Genomic DNA, 20,445 nt, shown 5'->3' with positions numbered 1-20,445 from the left:
GTTAGTGAAGAAAGGATATAACCAGATTTACTGCAATGGCAGAAGTAGACCACAAGACAGAGGTTACTATTGTATGCAGAAGGCAAGAGTGTTTAATGACTAGAAAAAGTCTATTAGCAGTTAATCAGGAGGCAAAAGCAGCAACTAAGCTTGCAGGGAATAGCATAAGGACCAGCAAAATGGCAAATCAGGAAAGGATTATATCCAACTGCTCCCACTACAGAAGACTTACAATCTTCTTATATCTTACAATATAAGTGACTTATATCACTTACAATATTATACTATGTATCAAAAAAACCAAACAACTCCAAGTAAAAAAAACCCAAACTGGGATGATTGTGTAGTACGGTTCTACTAATAAGTTAGATTTGTAGCTTGGTATTTCAAAGGAAAGAGAAGAAAAAGTGGACATGTAAACGCAAGGCCAGACAATAGGTAAGTTATAGGCAGGTAAAATTTCATGACATTTTCCCAACATTTTATAAATGTCACGTTACAAAAAGCCAGACCTAACAGACCAGGAGAGCCTGCTACAGCTGCAGCACTGGTGCCCAGCGCAGAGGCACATGTGAAGAAACAAGAGGAAGGGGCAGAAGAGGAATAGAATCACTCACTACAAAACCTCCACACTGCAGCAGTTTCCAGCCACTTAATTATGTATATTTAAACTCTAGGATAAATGTCAGGTAAAACAATGTTGCAGTTAACACAGAACTGTGAATAAAATAAGTTGCCTCAGCTATTTTTAGTCAAATGTATTAGAAAATGTTGCATTCCTTTTTTAGTGAGACACAAAGGCATCAAGTGTCTTTTAGCCTTTATAGAGCTTTTTTTTCTCCTGCTCTCTCCCAGATGACAGAGGACCCTCCTATAGAGAGATGACTGAAGGCAGTTTCCGAGTCATGGAACCCCAGAACAGAACCAGAGAAGATGACTGCTTAGGTGCCCCGTCACTTTCAAGCTGTATTTTTAAAGCGGTGTCCTTTAAATTAGGATTAAAAAAAAAAAAATCCTTTAAAAGCAACAAGAACGAACAAGCAAGAAAGGTTTTCTAAGAGCTCCTTTTCTCAACTGCAGCTTGGGATCCATAATGGAACATGGAAGTATGCTTAAGGCTTTCTTCCTGTGCCTGAAGAACCAAAGGTTTCCCAAACAGTGTTTCCAGTGTAGCAAGGGAGGCGAAGTTCAGATACCAAATTCTCGGGAACAGCAAGACTGCAATTTGAAGATGTGACCTTAAAAAGCTCCTGTTGCTTAATCCCTTTCAACAATAAATCCCTAATCATATTCTAATCCCTTTCTACCCCCTTCAAGAAAACATATGCTTGTAATCCACAGTTTTGCATTGTGCAAGTTATTTGTACTTCTGGCTGAAACACTACAGTGGGTGTAAAATAAGTATCACTTTACATGGTAAAGAACTTGAAAGGATGTGCCACTCCTTACCAAAAAACCTACAGTATGTTGGCTGAGCACAGAATTCCAGTCAGTACTAGTAAGTTCAGCTTTTATTCTATTTAACTCTAACTAGCAGTTATTTGCTAGTTTAAAAAAAAAAAAAAAAAGAAAGTAAACTCTAGGGGAATACTTTGTATTACTCCAACCCTAAAAGACCCTTCTGGATACAGTCCCCTTCCTAAAGGATCAGCTACATAGTGAGCTATTTAGTGCTAAAGCCATCTACCTGCTACATCTTTTAAGAATGACTTCAGTGTTAAGACCAAAAATTGAAGTCATCTGCTTTCCACTTCAATCAGTTAAAGCCATAAGCATGCAGGAACATGACTGCTTGGTTACCCAAAAGCTTTCAAGGACACTTGGGGCATACGGTAAAGGTTAATTTCCGTGTTCTTAAAGGGCTGAACGACCAGCAGGATACAGAGGAATTCCCTGGTGTGCCCTCAGACAAACTGCTAGCCACACGAGAGGCAGAGCAAGAAGAGACAGGGCCTCAAGCAGTTGTCCCTTCAATGAGTCAATGACTGCCTGAGAAAATCCTTTGAACCCCTTTCCTGCCATATTAAGTCCTCCTGCTTCTCATCTCCAAACCTTAGCCTTGATTTCAAGAAGAACATAATGGTTTTAACAGTGTTTCTAAACAGATGTCCTACAACCACTCCAGACAAGCTTTTAGCCACAGAGAAGCTGTTCATGAAGCAGGCAAACAGAGCTTAACCCACTTGAAACCCTGGTTTAGACAGTCTGAAGAAACCTTGATGTCTGTTAGGCTGAGAGAAGATAAGTTTGACATTCAGCTCAGACCACGGGAAACTACCCATGGCACAAAGACGATTAAATCAAAACCCAAGGTGCTAACCAATTCAAGATATTGTTGGGGAGGAAAAGGGGGAACAACTCAGACTAATTTCTATCAGCAACAAAAAGAGCAAGACACAGTTAAGACAACTTTCACAAGTGAAGTCCTGCTTACCCTGTGTAGGCAAGGCAGGTCATTTGTAAGATCCCTACCAAATCCTGGCAGTATCCCAGGACAAAATTGAAGCCATAACCAAAAAGAAAGCAGTTTTCAATTGTTCAGAACACAGGTGCTTGGAGGGGGGAGTAGAGCACGTGGCTGTTATACATGAAATAAGAGTTTTTAAACGCACATAGCATGCTAAAAATCCTAGACAGTAAGATGTAACTTCCTTCTCAACAGGTTGATGCTGTAACTTTATGATTATACTTCTATGTCTGAGACTAACATACTTAAAATTAATTAACAAACAGGGCCTTAGAAGGTTTGTTTGTGTGTACAACAACATTACAGAACATGAGGTTTTCATCTTCCCCTGTCTTAGGATGCATAAAATTGCTAACACATTTGATCCAGAGGGGAAAAAACATACTGTTGAAAAGACAATGCCATTTGCATTAAAAGGAAAAAAGCTCCATGACTTGTAAGAGACAACAGAAACTGAAGACCTTACTACACTGAATGACTGAACACTAATTCCGTGACTTCAGACTGTTCAGGGTGGACTGTAACGTTACCTACATTTCCAACTGGGACAAGAGAGTGGAAGGAAAATGAAAGATGGAACTGAAGAGAACTTCACAATATAGTTTAAATAATTGTAACACCATGGAAAGTTCTTGTACTAGAAGTTACAGTAGTTAGAATGAGATCTTGCTTGCTTTAACAGTGCCCTCAAGTCATGCATTTATTCTTACTTTTTTTGGGTTTTTTTGTTAAGACAACATCTCTTCTCATGCTAAATCAGTAGATCAATCCATGGGACACTGCAGCCTTTCAGATACAGTATCTAATTTGGAAAATTAGTGCTATTTGAAGAACATTCAGAAAACTTTGTCTCTTAAGGAGGCAACACATTGCCACATTGCCAACCAGCTCATCTTCTCTGTGTAAGATCCAAGACTCAGACAGGAACTGAAGACGACTGTCTCTTCAATCCCTCCCTCTCATAAACGCAGTTTCCAGGTGTGTTGGACACTGTGCATGCACAGGTAGGTTTTTTTTTCCTAAAGTCTGACTCTTGAGCCTGCTGGTCCAGAATCCATCTCTGGTTGCAGGCAACAGGGTATCTTTGAAGTTGACCATCCACCTCCTGATACTCAACTGCTCCACCATAAAACATCAGGTGGAACAGGAAAAAGCCCTAAGCCCTCACACATATTTTGCATCCTGATGCATGAAATCCAATACCCCTTAAGTTCACTTGCGTAATAAAATAGTTTGGTGAAACCATGAAGTTATGCAAGTCATTTAAAATACCATACAATTTATTTCCAGTGAATCCGTAAGATAAAGGGCAGTAAATACCAACTTTTACCCATATACGCAAGACAAACCAGTACTTAACGTGTTGCATATCATTATCATTATGCAGCTCTAAATGCCTCAGACAATGCTCAGGAATGTTTTCTTCCTCTTTCCAAGGAGGAATAAAGACCAGAATCTCTTAAATAGCAGGTTTACAATTACAAATGCTAGTGAAGTATCTTTCCAAGTGGTGGCAATTAGTGCTATGATAATGGAGAAACCTAGATAGGCGTGCCTTCTTTCTTCAGTCACTGAATGTCTGGAAATCCCAGGCAAGTAGTAGTACACATAAGCAGATCAACCACATAGCACAGAGGGGATAAGGGTTTCTCTGAAGTGCTGCACCTGCACAGCACATACTGTGAAAGACAGTATGCAGGCCTGTTAAGGTTTCTTGCACATACACAAATTGACCGTATAGCACGTAGACATGCTTGTGCTGAAGGAATATGGCAGTCTTAATGACAAATAAGAGAAAACAGTAGTATTAAAAATACTATTAAGAAAGCAGTAGTATTAAGCTTGCATCCTCACTTCTGCAGGTCTACGCTTCTACCACACAAGCAATAACTACTATTGTAGTTGTAATAAATAACAGAGAAGCTTTTTGCCCTGAGTTGCAATGCATCTGCATGGACAAAGTAACCCCATTTCAATCTTAGCAATCAGACCTGTTCATAGACATGTGTAGTGATTAGATATCTGGTAACAGGAAAAGCAGTTTCACAGAGCAGCATCAGAAGGGCAGTGAAACTGCTCTCTATTCTTCCACCTTCCATGCATTAGTGTTCATTGGTTCCAGGCCCAACAATAAAGCAAGATATCGTGCTAACTGATGGAGTAACTGTAGTCCCAGCTTCTGGAAACTATTTTGGGAAAATTTTCAACGTTGATTAGGGAAAAATCTCTAGAGGCTCCAGAGCTGACCTCCTAACACTTCAGTATCTACATTTCTCTGTCCTCCACAAGTTACCAAAGTCAACAGCTAATGGTTCTTTCTGAAACTGTGGAGTGGAGAGGACAACTCTGGAAGGGTGAGTAGCTTGAATAACCCAAGAAACTGGAGAGATGTTAGTTCAATTTATTATATTATTCTTTAGTACTTATAAACACCAACATGTACATCTTTGTCATATGGTTTAGTTTTAGGTAGTCTGGCAAGGAGCAGGGAGCTGGACTCGATGATCCTTATGGGTCCCTTCCTACTTGAGATATTCTATGATTCTCTGTCAAGAACACAGCACTTGCAGCCCGTTCTGTTTCTTCTCTGTAAGAATAACCTGCCTGATGGATCAGACATCATCCAGTAACATGTTTGATGTGGTCCCATATGACAGACTAGGTATACAACAAATCTGAGCCGTGTGAAATTACAACTGAATGACAAGTTCTGCACCTGAATTCTCCATAGCTTCTGTCAAAGCAGGAGACTATGTCATGAATATCAAGCCAACGATCAATTCTATTAGCTGCTGCAGGACTGCCAAAGCACAACCTCTCTCCCAGTTGGACTCAGCATCTTAATCTTGCTGGAGCAACTCTATGGACACATATTCTGACCTTTTCATGGCAGACCAAGGCCTTGAAAGGGGGATGTGTGTGGTGGGGTGGAGGGAGTAAGAAAACGCAGTTAAATAATCTCATGGATCCTGGAAGGCAGAGCGCACTTCCAAGTCCACAAACAGCCCCCAGTCAAGAACTAAAAAACTGTTTAGGAGGACTGGGCTAGAATTCAAAGATCTTGGCAGGTCTGAGAAATAGTTACAGGTGTTACACCTGGAGAGGTGAGAATGGACAAGAGGCAGATGAAGAGATGAACAAATTACAGGCTTGCAAACAATGGGCTAGAGCAGGACTGCAGACAAGGTTGTGGTCTATTATAATCCCCAGAAAAACACATTTCCTGGTATGATACTATTGCGTAGAAGGAAAAATTACATTCTTGAGTGTATTTGTCACTGGAAGCATTACAGAAGGGGACTATTCTGTTCTGCTTGCCTGACGACTTGCCAGTTGGAATGCTGTCACCCAAATTTGAATGCTTTTTTTGGAAGGGAGCAAGTTAATGAAGGAAAGTCTGCACTAAACTGCAGGTCAGGTGTTTTTTGGGTTGGTTGTGGGGTTTTGCGGTTTGTTTTGTTTTGTTTCAAACTGGAGTTGAACTGTTAGCATGGCACTGATCTCTTCCAAATGGGAGTTGTCTGAAATGAAGTGCTTATAGAGAAGACAGCAACTTTTAAAGCCACAAGGAGGAAAACACCAAAACCCCCTCTTATTTTGCAGGCTGGGTAACAGGAAAAGAAACAGTAATTGCGGGAGTGGTAAGATATTGGGATACTATATAACCACTTCCATGAAGCCTTCAGACAACATAGGTTCAAGTCCTCCCCAGTGCTACATTTTTACGATGTAAAGCATCTCCATGAAGCTAAAAGGACAAGGCAAATGACAAACGTGCAATTCTCTTCTGTGGAAAGGAGAATCTGATTCCTATGAGAGTGGGAAAGAGATGTACAGCACAACACTGAAGAAAGCCTTTCAGTACAATCCATGCTCTCCTCCCCTGCTCCCACGCCAGAATCCTTTCTGCACTACCTGCCCAACACTTAGCACTTCAGAGAGGGCAGTGGCAGCACAGCAACAGTCCTGCGTGTTCCCTTCCACACTGCAGAGCACACAGTTTTCTAACAAGGGAGAAAACAGTTCACAAAACATAAATAGGGGACAGCCTCACTGCCATCCACTTGACTGACGAGGCAAGCTCATTGCTCCGATTTAACCGACCCAGTTTCTCAGCATACCCTGTTAAATCAAAAAGACCCGACTGTGAACCAAAGGACATGTTCCATTTCAAATCTCATTGTGTTAAACATTGCTTCCTCATCGCAAATAAATGGGAACATTAAGTCACATTCCACTGGAATTCCTCCGAGTCTATGAAGCAGAGTTAGGTACTGCTGCATTCACACAGGTAAAATTAGAGTTGAATAGGCTGGTCTTTGTTCCTTAAAACATTGCTCACCTTCCCATGAGAGGGGGAAATACCACTGAGGGTAAATACAGTTGTATATAACAATCTAGAAAGCTAGTGGTTACTTTAAAATTCTCCAGCATAGTTGTTAGCCTTAACTACTAGACAACTTTAATGCAACAGCTTGTACAACCACATTTTTTTTGGTAGGAATCCTCAGTATTTAAGGAGCAATAACTACATCAGCTATACTTGACTGAAATTCCTTAAGTTTACTCAAGGCAATAGGAGCCCAGGTATTTGCTGCTCTCGTGTAAGGTGAAAAAGCCTTATAACAACTTCCGTGGAAGTTTTTCCGAAGAGAGAAAGAGTACTTTGAAGGGAAGCCAAAAATAATTTTGAAGTGAAATCTGAAAGCTAGAGACTCTTTTGGATGGGGGGGGGGGGGGGGGGGGGGGGGGCCTCATATGAGCAGGAAAACCTTGAATACCCAGATGTGGGGAGTCATCCAGAAATTCCAGTTTTAGCAAAGCAGGTTGAATTTGCAGAACAAACTTCCCCCTCCCTGCCAGCATACACAAACAGATCATAAGAAAGCCAACCCACTGAGTTTGGTTTTGCAGCCAGGTCACTTGCTTCTTGTGAGATAGCATGAAACCTTCCTTATAATTAAACATTAAGATAATCCTACAACATAAATTCAAACTTTTTTAGTTTATTTGTGCAGAAGAAGATGCCATACTAAACTACATGCCTATCTCAGTTTCCTTAACCAAAGCCTGATGCTGTCAGCATATAACAACTGCATAGCAGGCATCTGCATGAAAAGCAGAGAAGCAGCCATAGCTGTAATTCAGTTCTTTATCTTAGGTGAAGCAATAACACCTGCATGCCAGAAGATCATGAAGATTTCATGCAGATGTAGCAAGCACGCATGACCCTGCATCTCTGACGGCCCTGGTTCCCAAATGGCTAGACCTCAGCCAGACTTCCAGCATTCTCCACCTCTCGTCAGCTCTGTACATTTAACATTAGTTGCTCAGTGAAACAGTAAAACCAAGCAAGTACTCTTCCCAGAGAAAAATCTTTCTCCATCCACCAAAGTTTCTCCCAACTCTTTCCTAATGAGCAAACTGCATCATTCTGTCTCGAGTTAGGAAGAAGCTGAAAAATTGAGAGACCGAGGCCTTTTTTAAAATTCAAATTTTTTAAAATCTAAAATTACCTAGGGACAGCCCTATGTTCTGACGAGACATAAAGCAATGCAGTTTAAGCCTGAAAGGCTCCAGGATATTGCCCTTAAACAAAGGCCCGTACACTTAGGGAGCCCAGATGTTTTTCATGCAAAACACTTGCTCTTACTTTCTCTGAGGGCTGTAGGAATGGTTTACCCTGAACACGGACAAGGCTCAGAAGTGGCAGGAGGGTTTATGGTGTTCTGTTGAAATACATTAACATTCACTTTAAAGACTCTCCAATGCTGTATAATACTCCATTAGCATTGTGAGAATATCTGTGTACAAGCAGCAGTCTGTTCTTTAAAGAAGGAACACACAGCCAGTGACAGCAGGCTCAGCACAGCACCACTGCTTGGATGAGCCATTTGCCCTCAGCAGATGTTAGGATGGATTTAGGAATACAGACCGCAGCAGCAATAGCTCCTTTGTACCTAAAGGATAAATACAGAGGGAAGCTACAGGCCACTGGATCAAACTCCTTCATACACAAGCTGTTTTATCATGACAGCTGTTGCATCTAATTAAACATAATTAAGTTATGAGACTAAGGCTCTACACACGAAGTTTAAAGAAAGCCCCACAACCAATCCTCAAATAAGCTTTATCTCAAGAAGTCACTCAGAGTCCAGAACAAATCAGACCATCTTTTGTGGTCTTCCATCAGAAACATCAGCATGGGGCCAAGTGCAGGTAATACAGAGGTTTAAGATCCCAAGTTTTATTATAATTTCAGAGTCTTTTAAACAATTTAACGTCTCCAATATTTATGTGAGTCAGCTACATAAAGTAATATGACTCTTCTGCAATCCCTGCAAGGGAAAATAAAAAAAAAAATAACTGAGTGTCTTATAGTCTTGATCCAGAACACAAACACCATTTCATACCTCTGCTTTGCTTTTTCATTTGGAAACAACAGGGACACAAAAACTTATGCAAAAGCTGAACTTCACAGTACCAAGTCGCAACAAACAGGGACAGGGTCTGAAGGCATGAATAATCTAAATAAAAGCTGTAATAGCCTCAGAGCTTCTCCTGAACCCGAGCACCCATACTGGTTCCTTTTATTACAATGTTTATGCAGAGGCATAGGTTCTAGACAGCAATGTGCACAGAAAACCCAGAGCCATTCTGAAGAGTCAAAAGTCTGACAGATACTCACCTGGAGACCAGGCAACAACACAGCCGGTCAGTGCACAGCTCTCAACACTTTCAATAGACCCTGTATGAACAGTACCAGCACAAGGTACAATGATTGTTCTTCTGATGTGGAAGAGCGGCACACTATATTGGAGCAGGGTGGGCTGTGTGAACACAAGGAGAGTCTATGACTTACTCTCTCACAGGATTATGCCCTGAGAGTTTAAGGGGACCAAGAACCAACTGTTGGAGAAACATTCTCAAGAACCTTACTCCTCCTAGACGGAGACATTACAGGAATCAAAGTAGTATTTTCATCAGATGTGAACTGGAAGAAGCTCAAGGATGTTCAAAGACATGGAATAATTTCCATGCAAGGATCAACTAAGCTGGTTAGGACTTCTCGGTTTGGAAGAAAATTAACTGAGGCTAGGACACAAGAGCATATAAATTCATGAGTTACATGAACAAGGTGGACAAGGACCACATGTTCACTGCTCTACCAATACAATAACTACAGGGCATCAACACTCTGAACAAGAAAAAAGTTCTTCAAATAGTGCTGTAGCAAGGAGTTTTGTAGATAACCTTCACGTTGTTTGGAAAGTTATCTAGGACAGCCTTTGTTAAAGCATACTGTGGATGCTGGAGTTCCCATGGTTTCAAGGGGAGACTGGACAAGTTCACAGAAATCCATTTAGCAACTCATTATATAGGAACTTTCAGCCTCCAATACCTCAACAGCCCAAAGGAAAACAATGGTGCCTATCTGTAAAATACTCTTCCTCAGGCATCAGCTTTTGGCCAACATCAGAGGTATACTATTAGGCTACAGGGGCTTTCTGCCTGACCTAGCAAGGCCAGACATGTTCTTATAGAAGTCAAAGTGCAGAAGGAACATGAACTCCATTTACTTAAGGAAAAATAGCAGTGTAACAAGTCACACAAGGCCCAGTAATGATGTATGTTCATTCTGCGTTCTCGATATGAATCTAGATACGAATCCATTTGTCAAAGAGGGATTTGTTGATTCGATACCCCACCCTTCTGTTTTACCTGTTCCATAATCAGGCTCTTTCATTTTACCTCATGGACTTCGGTAGAATGTACCACATGGTGTTTGTGAAATTTATGAGTGGAATTATGTGATGTGATCACCTCTGATAGCTTGATAACCTGATCTACGTCCAATGCACTACAATGCTTACACTTCCCAACAATGCACTTCAATCAGTATGCAACAGCTACTATTTGCTCCCAGATAAAGGTAGGTCATTGCAAGTCCCGGAATGTCACCTAAGCACAAAGAGATTGCTCTTGAGAAGTTATAGATTGCACAGGAAAAGTGATTGGAAGGATCAGCAAAATACCCCTTCCTGACCCCTAAAACAGCTTGAGGGCTTCTGAGATGAAACTCTTCACAAGCTCTTCACTATAGAAGTATGATGGCAAACAAATACGCAGCAGTGATTCCCGAAGTGTACCCAGAGCACAGTAGGGGCAGAAAAAGTAACTTTCAAAAGTTTGCCTCCACGACTGTGTCAGTTTTTAAAGGGGAAAGCTATTTTCTCCTACACGGAGATCACTGAATATCAATTATGCAAATCCACCCACCAATTCACACCACATACTTTGTGCACCAGGAACTTTCTATAATCACTTATCTCTACAAAGACAAAAAATTAAGCAAAGCAAGCTTTCACAATTAAAGTGTATTCAGCTAGATGTTAAAGAATCACTTTAGCTCCCACAAAGAACTCTGAAGTTCTTTGAATCTGAACTCTGAACTTTGAACTTTGAAGTTCTCTGATCCTACAGTACAGACTTTGAAGTCCTCTACTGGGCTACACAGGCTAAATTCAGGCACTCCGATACAAACATGATACTCTTTAATCTCTATTTCTTCAGGGAGCAGGCAGCTCACAGATCTGCTCTCTGCATCTGCAGAATGGTGGTCTCTTGGCAGAACTGAGCAGCTCTAGACCCATTTCATAAGCCTGCTCAAAATTCATCAACTGGAGGTCCATCCACTCACATCCCCAGAGGAGCCTCTCACACACATTCTACACTGAGGTTAAAACCACCACAGCAAACACAGACATTTTCATGCAAAATCAAGAGAGGAAGAGATTGTGATAGTGATGCCTCTGAGTTTTACACAATAGTTAGAGCACTTGCTCATGAAAGTGGGAGGGAGAAGCAAGTGCACAATAACCCTCTCTCAAACAGGGCAATTCCATACTCCCTTCTGAAAGCTAGCAGACGGCTACAGACTTTGTGTAGCCAGCACCTCTTCCATTGACCCTACACAGTAGGTAGCTAAATACAAGTCCTTGGTCATCAAGCAACAGTTCCTTTTGCTTACTCAATTAAAAGATCACAGTCCTCCATTTTAATTCTTAGACTCAGGATTTTTATTTTAATTGACAGCTGATAGTACCAGGTGCTGATCAGTCCCAGCTGAACACATGGCTGCTACTCATGCTCTCTCAAAGATGAGGGCAGATGCAGAGAAGGCAGGTGATTTTTCCCCACTAGGAACTAGAAAGAGAAACAAAATCTGGATCTGAACAGATGAACAATATGGGGTCAACATGGTTAGCTGTTACACTGAGCTATGCCTTGTTTCCAGCCTCACATAGCAACAATTTTCTCTCTTTCCTAGGGGAAAGGATCCCATACACTGCTCAGTAAAAGCCAGAGAATTCAGTTGCTTCTGCAAAGAGCTGTACTTCTCAGCTCACAGGCTAAATGTTATCTAATGCTGAAACCAGGCTTCAAAGCAAGCACACAACACAGCTAAAATACATTACTTAACACAGTGTGCAGTGTGGTTCAGTGATCTTAGGCAGCATTGCCTTCCTTCAAGGTCAATTGAGTGATTATGGGATTTACAGTGTGCTTAAAGCTCTTTGGACACAGTGCCAAACAAGAACAACACTGATGCGGGAATCTTCAGTGGTCATCAAGGAGTCTTATTCTCAAAAAGTCCTGACATACTGCAGCCTTTTTTTTTTTTGTGGACAGAGGAAGATGTTCATGTGGGCGGAGGGAGGAAGAAGAACAGGAAGGCTTATCTCCCCTCCTCTGCCCTTTAAGAAGGCTAAGAAATTCTTTAAGTAGTGACTAACATAACAGTTAACACCCTTGATTTCTCTGCAGCAGCTAACATCCCAGAACAAACTGCCCTCAGAAATGCTTACTCAGCTCAGGCAGTAATTCAGGTTTTTGGCACAATTGTGAGCTCATTCTCTTATAACTTTAGTAATCTGTGAACTACTAAATTTACTATTAATAGAATCCTCCACCTTCCTTTTGCAGCTATGAGTGGGAGCTCTCACATTTGGCAAATGGAAGCTTCCTTATGTTTCCATTTTGCACGAGAGTATATACCTCCTGGTATCAGTACACCATACACCATATCATCTGATGTACTGCAATTGGTGCTTACAAGGAAAGGATAAGATTTTATTCCTGATAAAATCTATAGCTATCCATACGGTAAGAGTATTTTAATTAATTATGAGTTCTTAAGGATATGAAAAAAAATTTTTTTTTTCTTTCAGTCCAGTTATAGCAATGTGCTGTGAAGAACTCGGAGGTAAAACTGCTATGTGTAGTTAGAAGATGCACAGTCAAGAATAAATTGGAAAGATCCGGGAACAATTATTAATTATTTGTATTTAGAATAAATTCCTGTCACTACACTTGCATCTCTTAGCACTGGCTTATCATAAACTTGTTGAATTTTAATGCCATAATCTGTTCACAGACAGCTAAAGGTTTGGCAGAAGACTTACATGCTGTCTTCAAGTTGTTTTTTCAGAATTCATGTATATTCAACATCAAACAGGTATGGAGGACTTGTCTAACCACTTAATGCCTAGCACACACTAGCACATTATTAACAACACAGGGCTGGGAAAAACCTTTTGAGTCATCAGTTCCAGTTCCCCACTCCTACAGGCAACAACATTAAATTGTGTCCTTGTCAAACTTTATCTTAAAGGATGTTAGGTCTTGGTATAGTCTCCTAAATCAGACCAACAAGAGAGGAAAAAAACCTGCACCCACCCACAAAAAAACCCACCATACACTCAACTGCTCTCATGTTTAAAAGTCTCTTAAACCACAAGTTCTGCTTAAAGCAGTTCTTTCTCCTCTTTGGCACTTACATTTTATACAGGTGAAGGAAGAGGTAACTTGTTTAATTCTACCAGGCTAAACTAGTCAGGCACTCTTATCGTGAGGTAGCTTTCTGCCTCTAGTCATCCAAAACCCCTTCTCTAGGTTCTGCTTTGAATTTGTCTCTCCTGGACACAGATGATAAATGCAACCTATATTCAAGGAAAGATCTCACTAGTACCTTCTAGTAATGCTTTCCAGTAGAGAAACCCTATGCATTGCAGATGACATGGACAACAAGACAGTCATCTTACCACTGATTAATCCATATCCTTCTATCCTGTATAGTGAGGGACCTTCTTCCCCCACACCTCCAAGTTTAACTATTGCAATGGGACCCTACTACCCCAGTCCTTCAATCCCCTTTATATGGTGGCCCTCTGCATCAATACCTCCCCCTCAATGGCATGGCATTAGCAGATTTCATCACTATGCTCAGCTTTCTGACCATAGGCCATTAGTAAAGGTATTAAAAAATGGTGCCTCTTGATATTATTCAGTTGTATTTTCTCTTTAGCACCAGAAGCTGTTAAGACTGCATTTACTGTTGTCCTCTCTTTACACAGGTTTATATACACGCACACAGGTATTCCAAGTTCTTGCATGACACTACATCAAATGCTCTACTGCAAAACTGACTTCATTTCTTGTGAAGTTTTAAGTTTTTTCCCCAAAAGGAAACAAACTATCAAAGGTGGATTTGTTTGTTTAAGTAAGAGAGAATGCTGATAGGTCAGATCAAATTAACAGGTCTACAGAACAGAGATCATGTTTCCTTCTCCTTCTGTAAGTACTGTTCATTAGCCCACAGCCATGCTGTTCTAGCCACAATTTATTAGATTGGTTTGTTTTGCAAAAGGATACAATTCAGCTAAAACACCATCCATTCAATGAGTCAAACAGAAAAAAAAAAAAACTAGTAACATGCATCTAGGAAAAACGCAGAGAGCACACAGACACTCCAGTAATGAAAAGATGCAAGGCTGAGCAAATACATTTATTTAGCATTTCACTTGCTTTCAGATAACACAGCAAGATTTGGACAAGATGACGTCTCTTGCATTTCCTCACATAATAATTCACCACCTGTGAGACCTAATGAACCTCTGTACAGACTAGATGGAAATGATGTATCTGAACTGTTGATGAACTCCCAGCCATAAATCCTTATGTGCTGGGTACAAGAAGTTATATATTTATAGCTTACCTCAGAGAGATTTTGTTACTTTGTAACTGCTACACATTGCAGAATGTCTGTGTTTAATTATAAATTAACACTTGCCTATATTAACAAATATATTTTTTTCAGAATTATTTTCTGGACTGTTGCTAAAATTTATTTTAAGCACCATAGACATGCATCAGATCCAACTAATTAAGTGTTACCACAGAATATGAAATACAGGAATACACTTCGGTACTCAATTAACATACAAAATCATTAATGTTCTAGTGTTAATGGACTTACTATTTTTTTATTGTGAAAGAATAAATTCCAAACATTATCTGTAAGCTTTGTGTGTGCTTGCATATTTTTGTTAAAACAAAAGCTTCATACAAAGGTTTAACTTAATGGGTTTTTTGAGGTGGCAGTGCCAAAATTTTGCTTTTGTTTACAAGTAAAGATAAGATGACAACTGATGACCAGTTTGTCAAACTTCACCCACAGCAGCATTAAGTCTGCCAACCAACATCGTATGTACTTATGCCAAGCAGACAAGACACATGCAAGCAAGTGTAGGTAGTAAATATTTAGTACCCATGTCAAATACCCATCAGAAACTAAAACTGTCTCCCTTTGTGTCCCAAGAGTTTAAGCTATTGTTCCTCACGCATGCCAAAGGCTGCTGTTGTGTTCATCCTGAGCACAGTTCTGCCTCTGGAATGACAGCTTTACATCCTCTCCCCCTGCTCCCTGCAAACTGACAGGAATCCTATTTAGCTGTATTAAGACCAAATGAGCTGGGCTGGGAAGGATCCAAATACCGTCTCAGTCTGAAGCAGTCAGACCAAACAGCGTGTTTTATTAAAATCACCTCTACAAAATTCCTCTTTTCTGTTTACAGTAAGGTGGCAGCTAGCCCTACTGAACAGCAGATTGAAAAACAAATGCTTATATTGTACAAACTATTGACACAGAGTCTTGTCCATAAATCCTAGCCAGTAGGTCACGTCTCAGAAATCATTACAGTGCAACTGTCCTTCCCCAGTGGAAGGGGGTTTACACCACCCACCTTTGTTACTCACTGGCTAGTCAGCCAAGAAACAAAACAGAAATCACCATCTACAAGGGAATATGAACATAGCCATCCTTGCCAGGTAAAGGGATGAACACAGCTGCAATTTTTTTTGTTTGTTTTTAAAGAGATTAGACTTTTTCCACACCTATCCATAGCTTCCAGTATGACTTAGTCCTAAACCAGGATTTCAGATTATTCTGACCAGGATATTTCAAGAAAGCACTCTGTAATTAGCAAATGGCTAATAAGGCAGAGAGAGATTATTCACACACAACCTTCTATATCCATGCTTTGTAAATTATGTATTTTCTCCCCCGCTTGCAGAAGGGTCGTTTCAGTATACATTTTTTTTTATATACAGTAATATATTACCTCCTACTGATGAAATACACCCAGGGACACTGAAGATTTAGCAGTTCTTAAAGGGATCGAGTGCTTTTTTTTTTTTTTAAGGTTTACAGAAACTGCAATATAAGTTAACCTAAGCACTTTTTTGGGGGGGAGGGAGGGGGAGGTAAGTTAAACTAACTTTAATGTTATGGTGTTAAAACATCAATTGCTTATTACTATAAAGATAAGCTTGTTTACTCCCATTTCACAGCGTGTAGCTAATACTCACATAAGTCCTCCACTGCACTGCATTTTAAGAAATATTGCCTCTATTGAAAATAGATAGCAACAACAACCTGTTCTGATCATGCTCTTCAGAGTTCAAAAGTGCATCTGCTCCAATGACTGCTCAAAGCTTTGCATTAGGCAGTTAGCTCCTCAAGGGAATTGTTTCTAACTAGCAGAACAGTAGCAGATTTTAAAACAAAACAAGCAAAAAACGCCATTAGAAAATCAAGGGGGGGGGGGGTGTATCAAGAAAAAAAGGAGGGATGAAAAAGACAGCCAAGTTTGAAGACAGCCAAGTTTGTTCAATTGAAAAAAAAAATACAAAAAGAAGAAACATGGTTTTGATAATGACTGTTAAAGACTACTGTGGAGAACTGCACTGAGAGTCCCTGCCATTTAGCTTTTAGATCACAAAGCAAGGGGAAAAAAAAGTTTTCCTATGTTTACAGAGAAATACACGCTTCCTGTAGGTAAATACATCGGCCATGCAAATACTAAATGAAAGCCAGCACAGTTTTGCTATCTCTCGTTAAGTGGGAGCATCATAAAATCTCTTAAAAATTGCTCGGGAGGTCTGTATGTTTCTAGCACGGGAGCATTGCAGCAGACAGAGCAATCCACCGTTTGATCTCTCTCAAGCCCAGCTCCTGGGGCTCCTTCCCCCTCTCCCAAAGGCAGGCGGGGCAGCGGCGTCCCGCCGGGCGTGGGGAAGGCGAGGCGCCTCCGTCCCGCCCGCGGCCCTGCGCCCGCCGCCGCCCGGCCGGCCGTTACAGCTCCAGCGCCGCTCCGCAGGGCGCATGCAAGGTCTTCAGCAAGCCGCCAAGCCGCTCCGGCTACTCCCCCTCCTTAGAGGAGCTTATTTGGTTCTGGAGTGCCTGTGTGAACCGAGGGGTGCCCCCAGTTCCCTCCTCGTACCGCGGAGAACTTCTGCGGGTGTCCGAGCCGAAAAGCCCCGTCCCGGCACGGGGAGCTTGGGCCGCGACGGAGACTTGGGCTCAGCCCTTCCAGCGCAGAGGCGGCAGGGCCCCGGGAAAAGCCCACACCGCAGCACCAGGAGATGACCGCCCCATCAGGCGCCCGGGTTCGGGCAGCCCCTAACGGCCAGCGCCGGGCGGGCCCCGGTACGGCCGCACAGAGCGCCTGCCTCCCTCCCCCTGCGCCCCGCTTACCGGCTTCGGCATTTTGAGGGCTGCTGGTGCTTCTCCTACTCCCAAGACAAACGTTCATACAGTGGCTGCCTCGCCTGAGCCGAGCGCCCCGTGAGGAGGAGGAGGAGAAGGAGGAGGAGGAGGAGGAGGAGGAGGAGGAGGAAGGAGCCGCTCCCGGCCACGGCGGCAGCACAGCCCGCGAGTGCGGCGCCAGCCGCCCGGCGGCGGTTAAGTACGCAGGTGGGGCCGCGGCGGTGACTCACCGCCGCCGGCCATTACCCGCCGCTCCCCCCGGCGTTTTCCGAGCGCGGGACCGGCCTCGCCCCACTGCCGGGCACCCCCGCCGGCCTCGCTGCGACGCCCCTGGGGCGCAGGGGGGACCCCGGTCCGGAGCTTTCAGCCGCCCCACAGCCCCCGCGGGGTGAGAGGCGGGCGGGGCTGCCCGCGAACCGTCGGGCAACAGGTGCCCGTGGGCGGGGGCAGTGCTACCCCGGTAACCCGCCGGGCACAGCCGAGCCGCGGCGAGGTCTCCTTGCGCCGCCTCTTCTCCGTGCCCTCCACCAGAGACACCCCGCGGGGAGACCCTCACCCCCTGTGCCGCGCTCCGCCGCCCTGCCCCCCGCAACATGGCCGCCGGGGTGAGCCCTGCCGCCACGCCCGCACCTGCCCCTGCCGCCGCTGCCAGCCGCGCCGGGGGCCCAGCGGGCAGGGCCCCCCCCGGTGCGGCCCGGCGGGGACGGCGTTTCCCAAGCCGGCGGGTGGCTCGGGGAAGGTGTCCCGCTTCGGGGAAGCAGAGGAGTGTGAGAGAGGGCTGCGGTGCATTGGGCTCACCGAGTCCCCTGCTGCCCCTGCCTCCAGCCCGGGCTCCCGGGAACGGGGAATGAGTTCCTCTTTCGTGTAATGATGGGCACTGGCGCTTCTTCTGTTTTATTGCTAGTCTGTAATAGTCGCTGTGTTTCTTTAAGTCCTAAATTGGGAGATATGATTACTTAACAAAACACAGGATTGCTTTGCATGTTAAAGCACGTTTTCAGCAATGGCAGCAAGAGAGAAAAGTTTCAAAATCCATGTAAGCTCAGAAACTAGAAAGCAAAGAGTATACTTCAGTTGGCCCTGATCTTTCATCAAGAGCAAAAAAGATCATGCAAGTAGCCTTACTTATAGGCATACAAAGACGTCTCTGCCCCTTGTTCCTTCTCCCTCCTCATGCATGAAGGCACTCCTGCAGATACAGTGTCTGCCAGCTCTGCAGGAGCTGCTGGCCTCCCACTGCATCTCCTCGCTTGGCTGGTCACAAGAGCACATTGTATTTACATAGTCATGGGCAACAGCCTGTAGGACACGGCTCTTCCGCTGTGCCAGCAATGGCATGTAGCTGAGCTGTACGATTAAGGAAATCGCACAGCCTGTACCCAAGCTGCTGTCTGCAACATCCCCACTTCAAGCAGCTTCTGGCTGTTTGGTCAGAAAAGGCATAGGACAGGAACAAGGAGGCACAGAACAAGGCAAATAACAACCCACTAAATGAAAAATACATAGGGTAGGAGAGAGCCTGGGAAATACCAAGGGACAGTAACAAAAAGGCCAGCTCTAACAATACAGTTCCTGCATTGGAGAAGATCCAAATGCTGTCTTCCCTCACGCGAGTTCAGTAGGCAGCAATTGGTAGTGCCACATTAAAATAAAAGAATTGTTACTGTGTCAAGTCTGTGAGAGAAAGGGGAGGGGAGCCGAGTTGGAGGCTGAGAGAATTCACAGTTATATTCCTTTCCTGTTGCAGGATCCTTGGGGATTAGAGGAGGCTTTACCATCAAAACGGAACCATGGGGGTGGCAGCTTGCAACAGCAGGTGAGAAGAAATAGCCTAAGCTGAACAGCTTCTAAGAAAAGGGTCATGGGATCAAACATCTTTGGGAAACAAATATGCCCTCTGTTTTCAGACGGAACGATTCCACTGAGATTTACTTGGATCAGGTTAATTTAACAAAATATGATCTGTGAGGAGACTTTCTACGCTCTTCTGTTAAGCAACAGGTTCATGCTGGGATTCATGCCTTATTCGGTGAGATGATACTGGAGATGGACCAGACCAGAGTATCACAGTGTTTTGGGTAGACTGTCAAGCACAAGGAATGACTGTTCCAAGTAAGGAGTGCTGTAAGAACCCAGCGTTTGCAGCTGTCTCTCAGAACCCTAAGTGGTGTTCATGGATTTTTTGGGGCATGGAAAACGGATATAGATGAGATATTTTCATTCCTTAGTCTTAAAATCCAGATTTTGCTTGTGACTGGAAAAAGAAAAGCCAAAACAAGTGTGTGTCTGCATACCCTAGAAACAGGATATTGCACAGTTCTAATGGGAAGCCCATTTCCATTCTGGGAGATTTCCATGCCCAAAATCCTTTCCTGTCCGTAGCTGAACATGGGCTCAGAGACCATCACCCTGGGGCTCCATGTTGGAGTGATTCCATGTCAGAGTGATGTCTCATTTAATAGATCATAATCTCTTCAGTCAGGTAAGTATTTGTTTCCATATGTTACTTATATACCCAAGCTTAAACTCCTAATTTTTTTTATACTTACTATTGCTTCCTAACCACACAGACCTAGAGGTAAAAGGAATTTAGGTGACTAATAATGAAGTGTGGCAACATACAATCTTTAGGTTCCTGTTTGCCACAGCACATAACCTTGTGCCATTCTCTTACAATCACCTGCAGTACATGGGGAAAGGTAGATACCTCAGTGGTATCCGTAACTACCAGCTTACTCAACACCGCTCCACCCAAAACCAACCACCATGAACATGTTGAGCTCACACAGGCAGAATCATCTTCTGTGGAAGGAACCAGAGCAATGGCCAGCTTGGTGCATATGGTAGAGACCCTTTGCCTCCTTCTTGGGGTTTCACCTTCTGCTAGGTGCGTTTTCAACCTCCCTTGGCTGCAGAGCACGGTGCCTTATTAAATGCTCAGTTAGGTGGGGTAGCAAGGTGTCTTTGTGACAGTAAGAAACTCTCTTCTATAGCTGGGTCCCTGAGCTCTTTGTGTTTCTCTCCCCACGTCCCCCCCATATAGGACAGCATATAATGCCAGACCCTTCTTCCCTTCTATACAGAAGCC

General features: G+C 43.2%; 1 protein-coding gene across 1 annotated transcript in view; it reads right to left on the bottom strand.

Moving 5' to 3' along the window:
- Positions 1–17,567, bottom strand: part of EZR (ezrin) — a 37,978-nt gene extending 20,411 nt beyond the window's left edge. Inside the window, exons 1-2 of the mRNA XM_075498919.1 lie at positions 17,488–17,567; positions 17,346–17,451 (exon numbers count right to left, since the gene is read on the bottom strand). Coding sequence (XP_075355034.1) covers positions 17,346–17,357 — 12 coding nt within the window. The 5' untranslated portion in view covers positions 17,358–17,451; positions 17,488–17,567. The remainder of the gene's footprint in view (positions 1–17,345; positions 17,452–17,487) is intronic.
- Positions 17,568–20,445: the final 2,878 nt, after the last annotated feature.

Source organism: Mycteria americana, chromosome 3 (genome assembly GCF_035582795.1).
Source record: "Mycteria americana isolate JAX WOST 10 ecotype Jacksonville Zoo and Gardens chromosome 3, USCA_MyAme_1.0, whole genome shotgun sequence".
NCBI lineage: Eukaryota > Metazoa > Chordata > Aves > Ciconiiformes > Ciconiidae > Mycteria > Mycteria americana.
The sequence above is the reverse complement of the archived record's forward strand: the minus strand, read 5'-3'. Positions and strand labels throughout refer to the sequence as shown.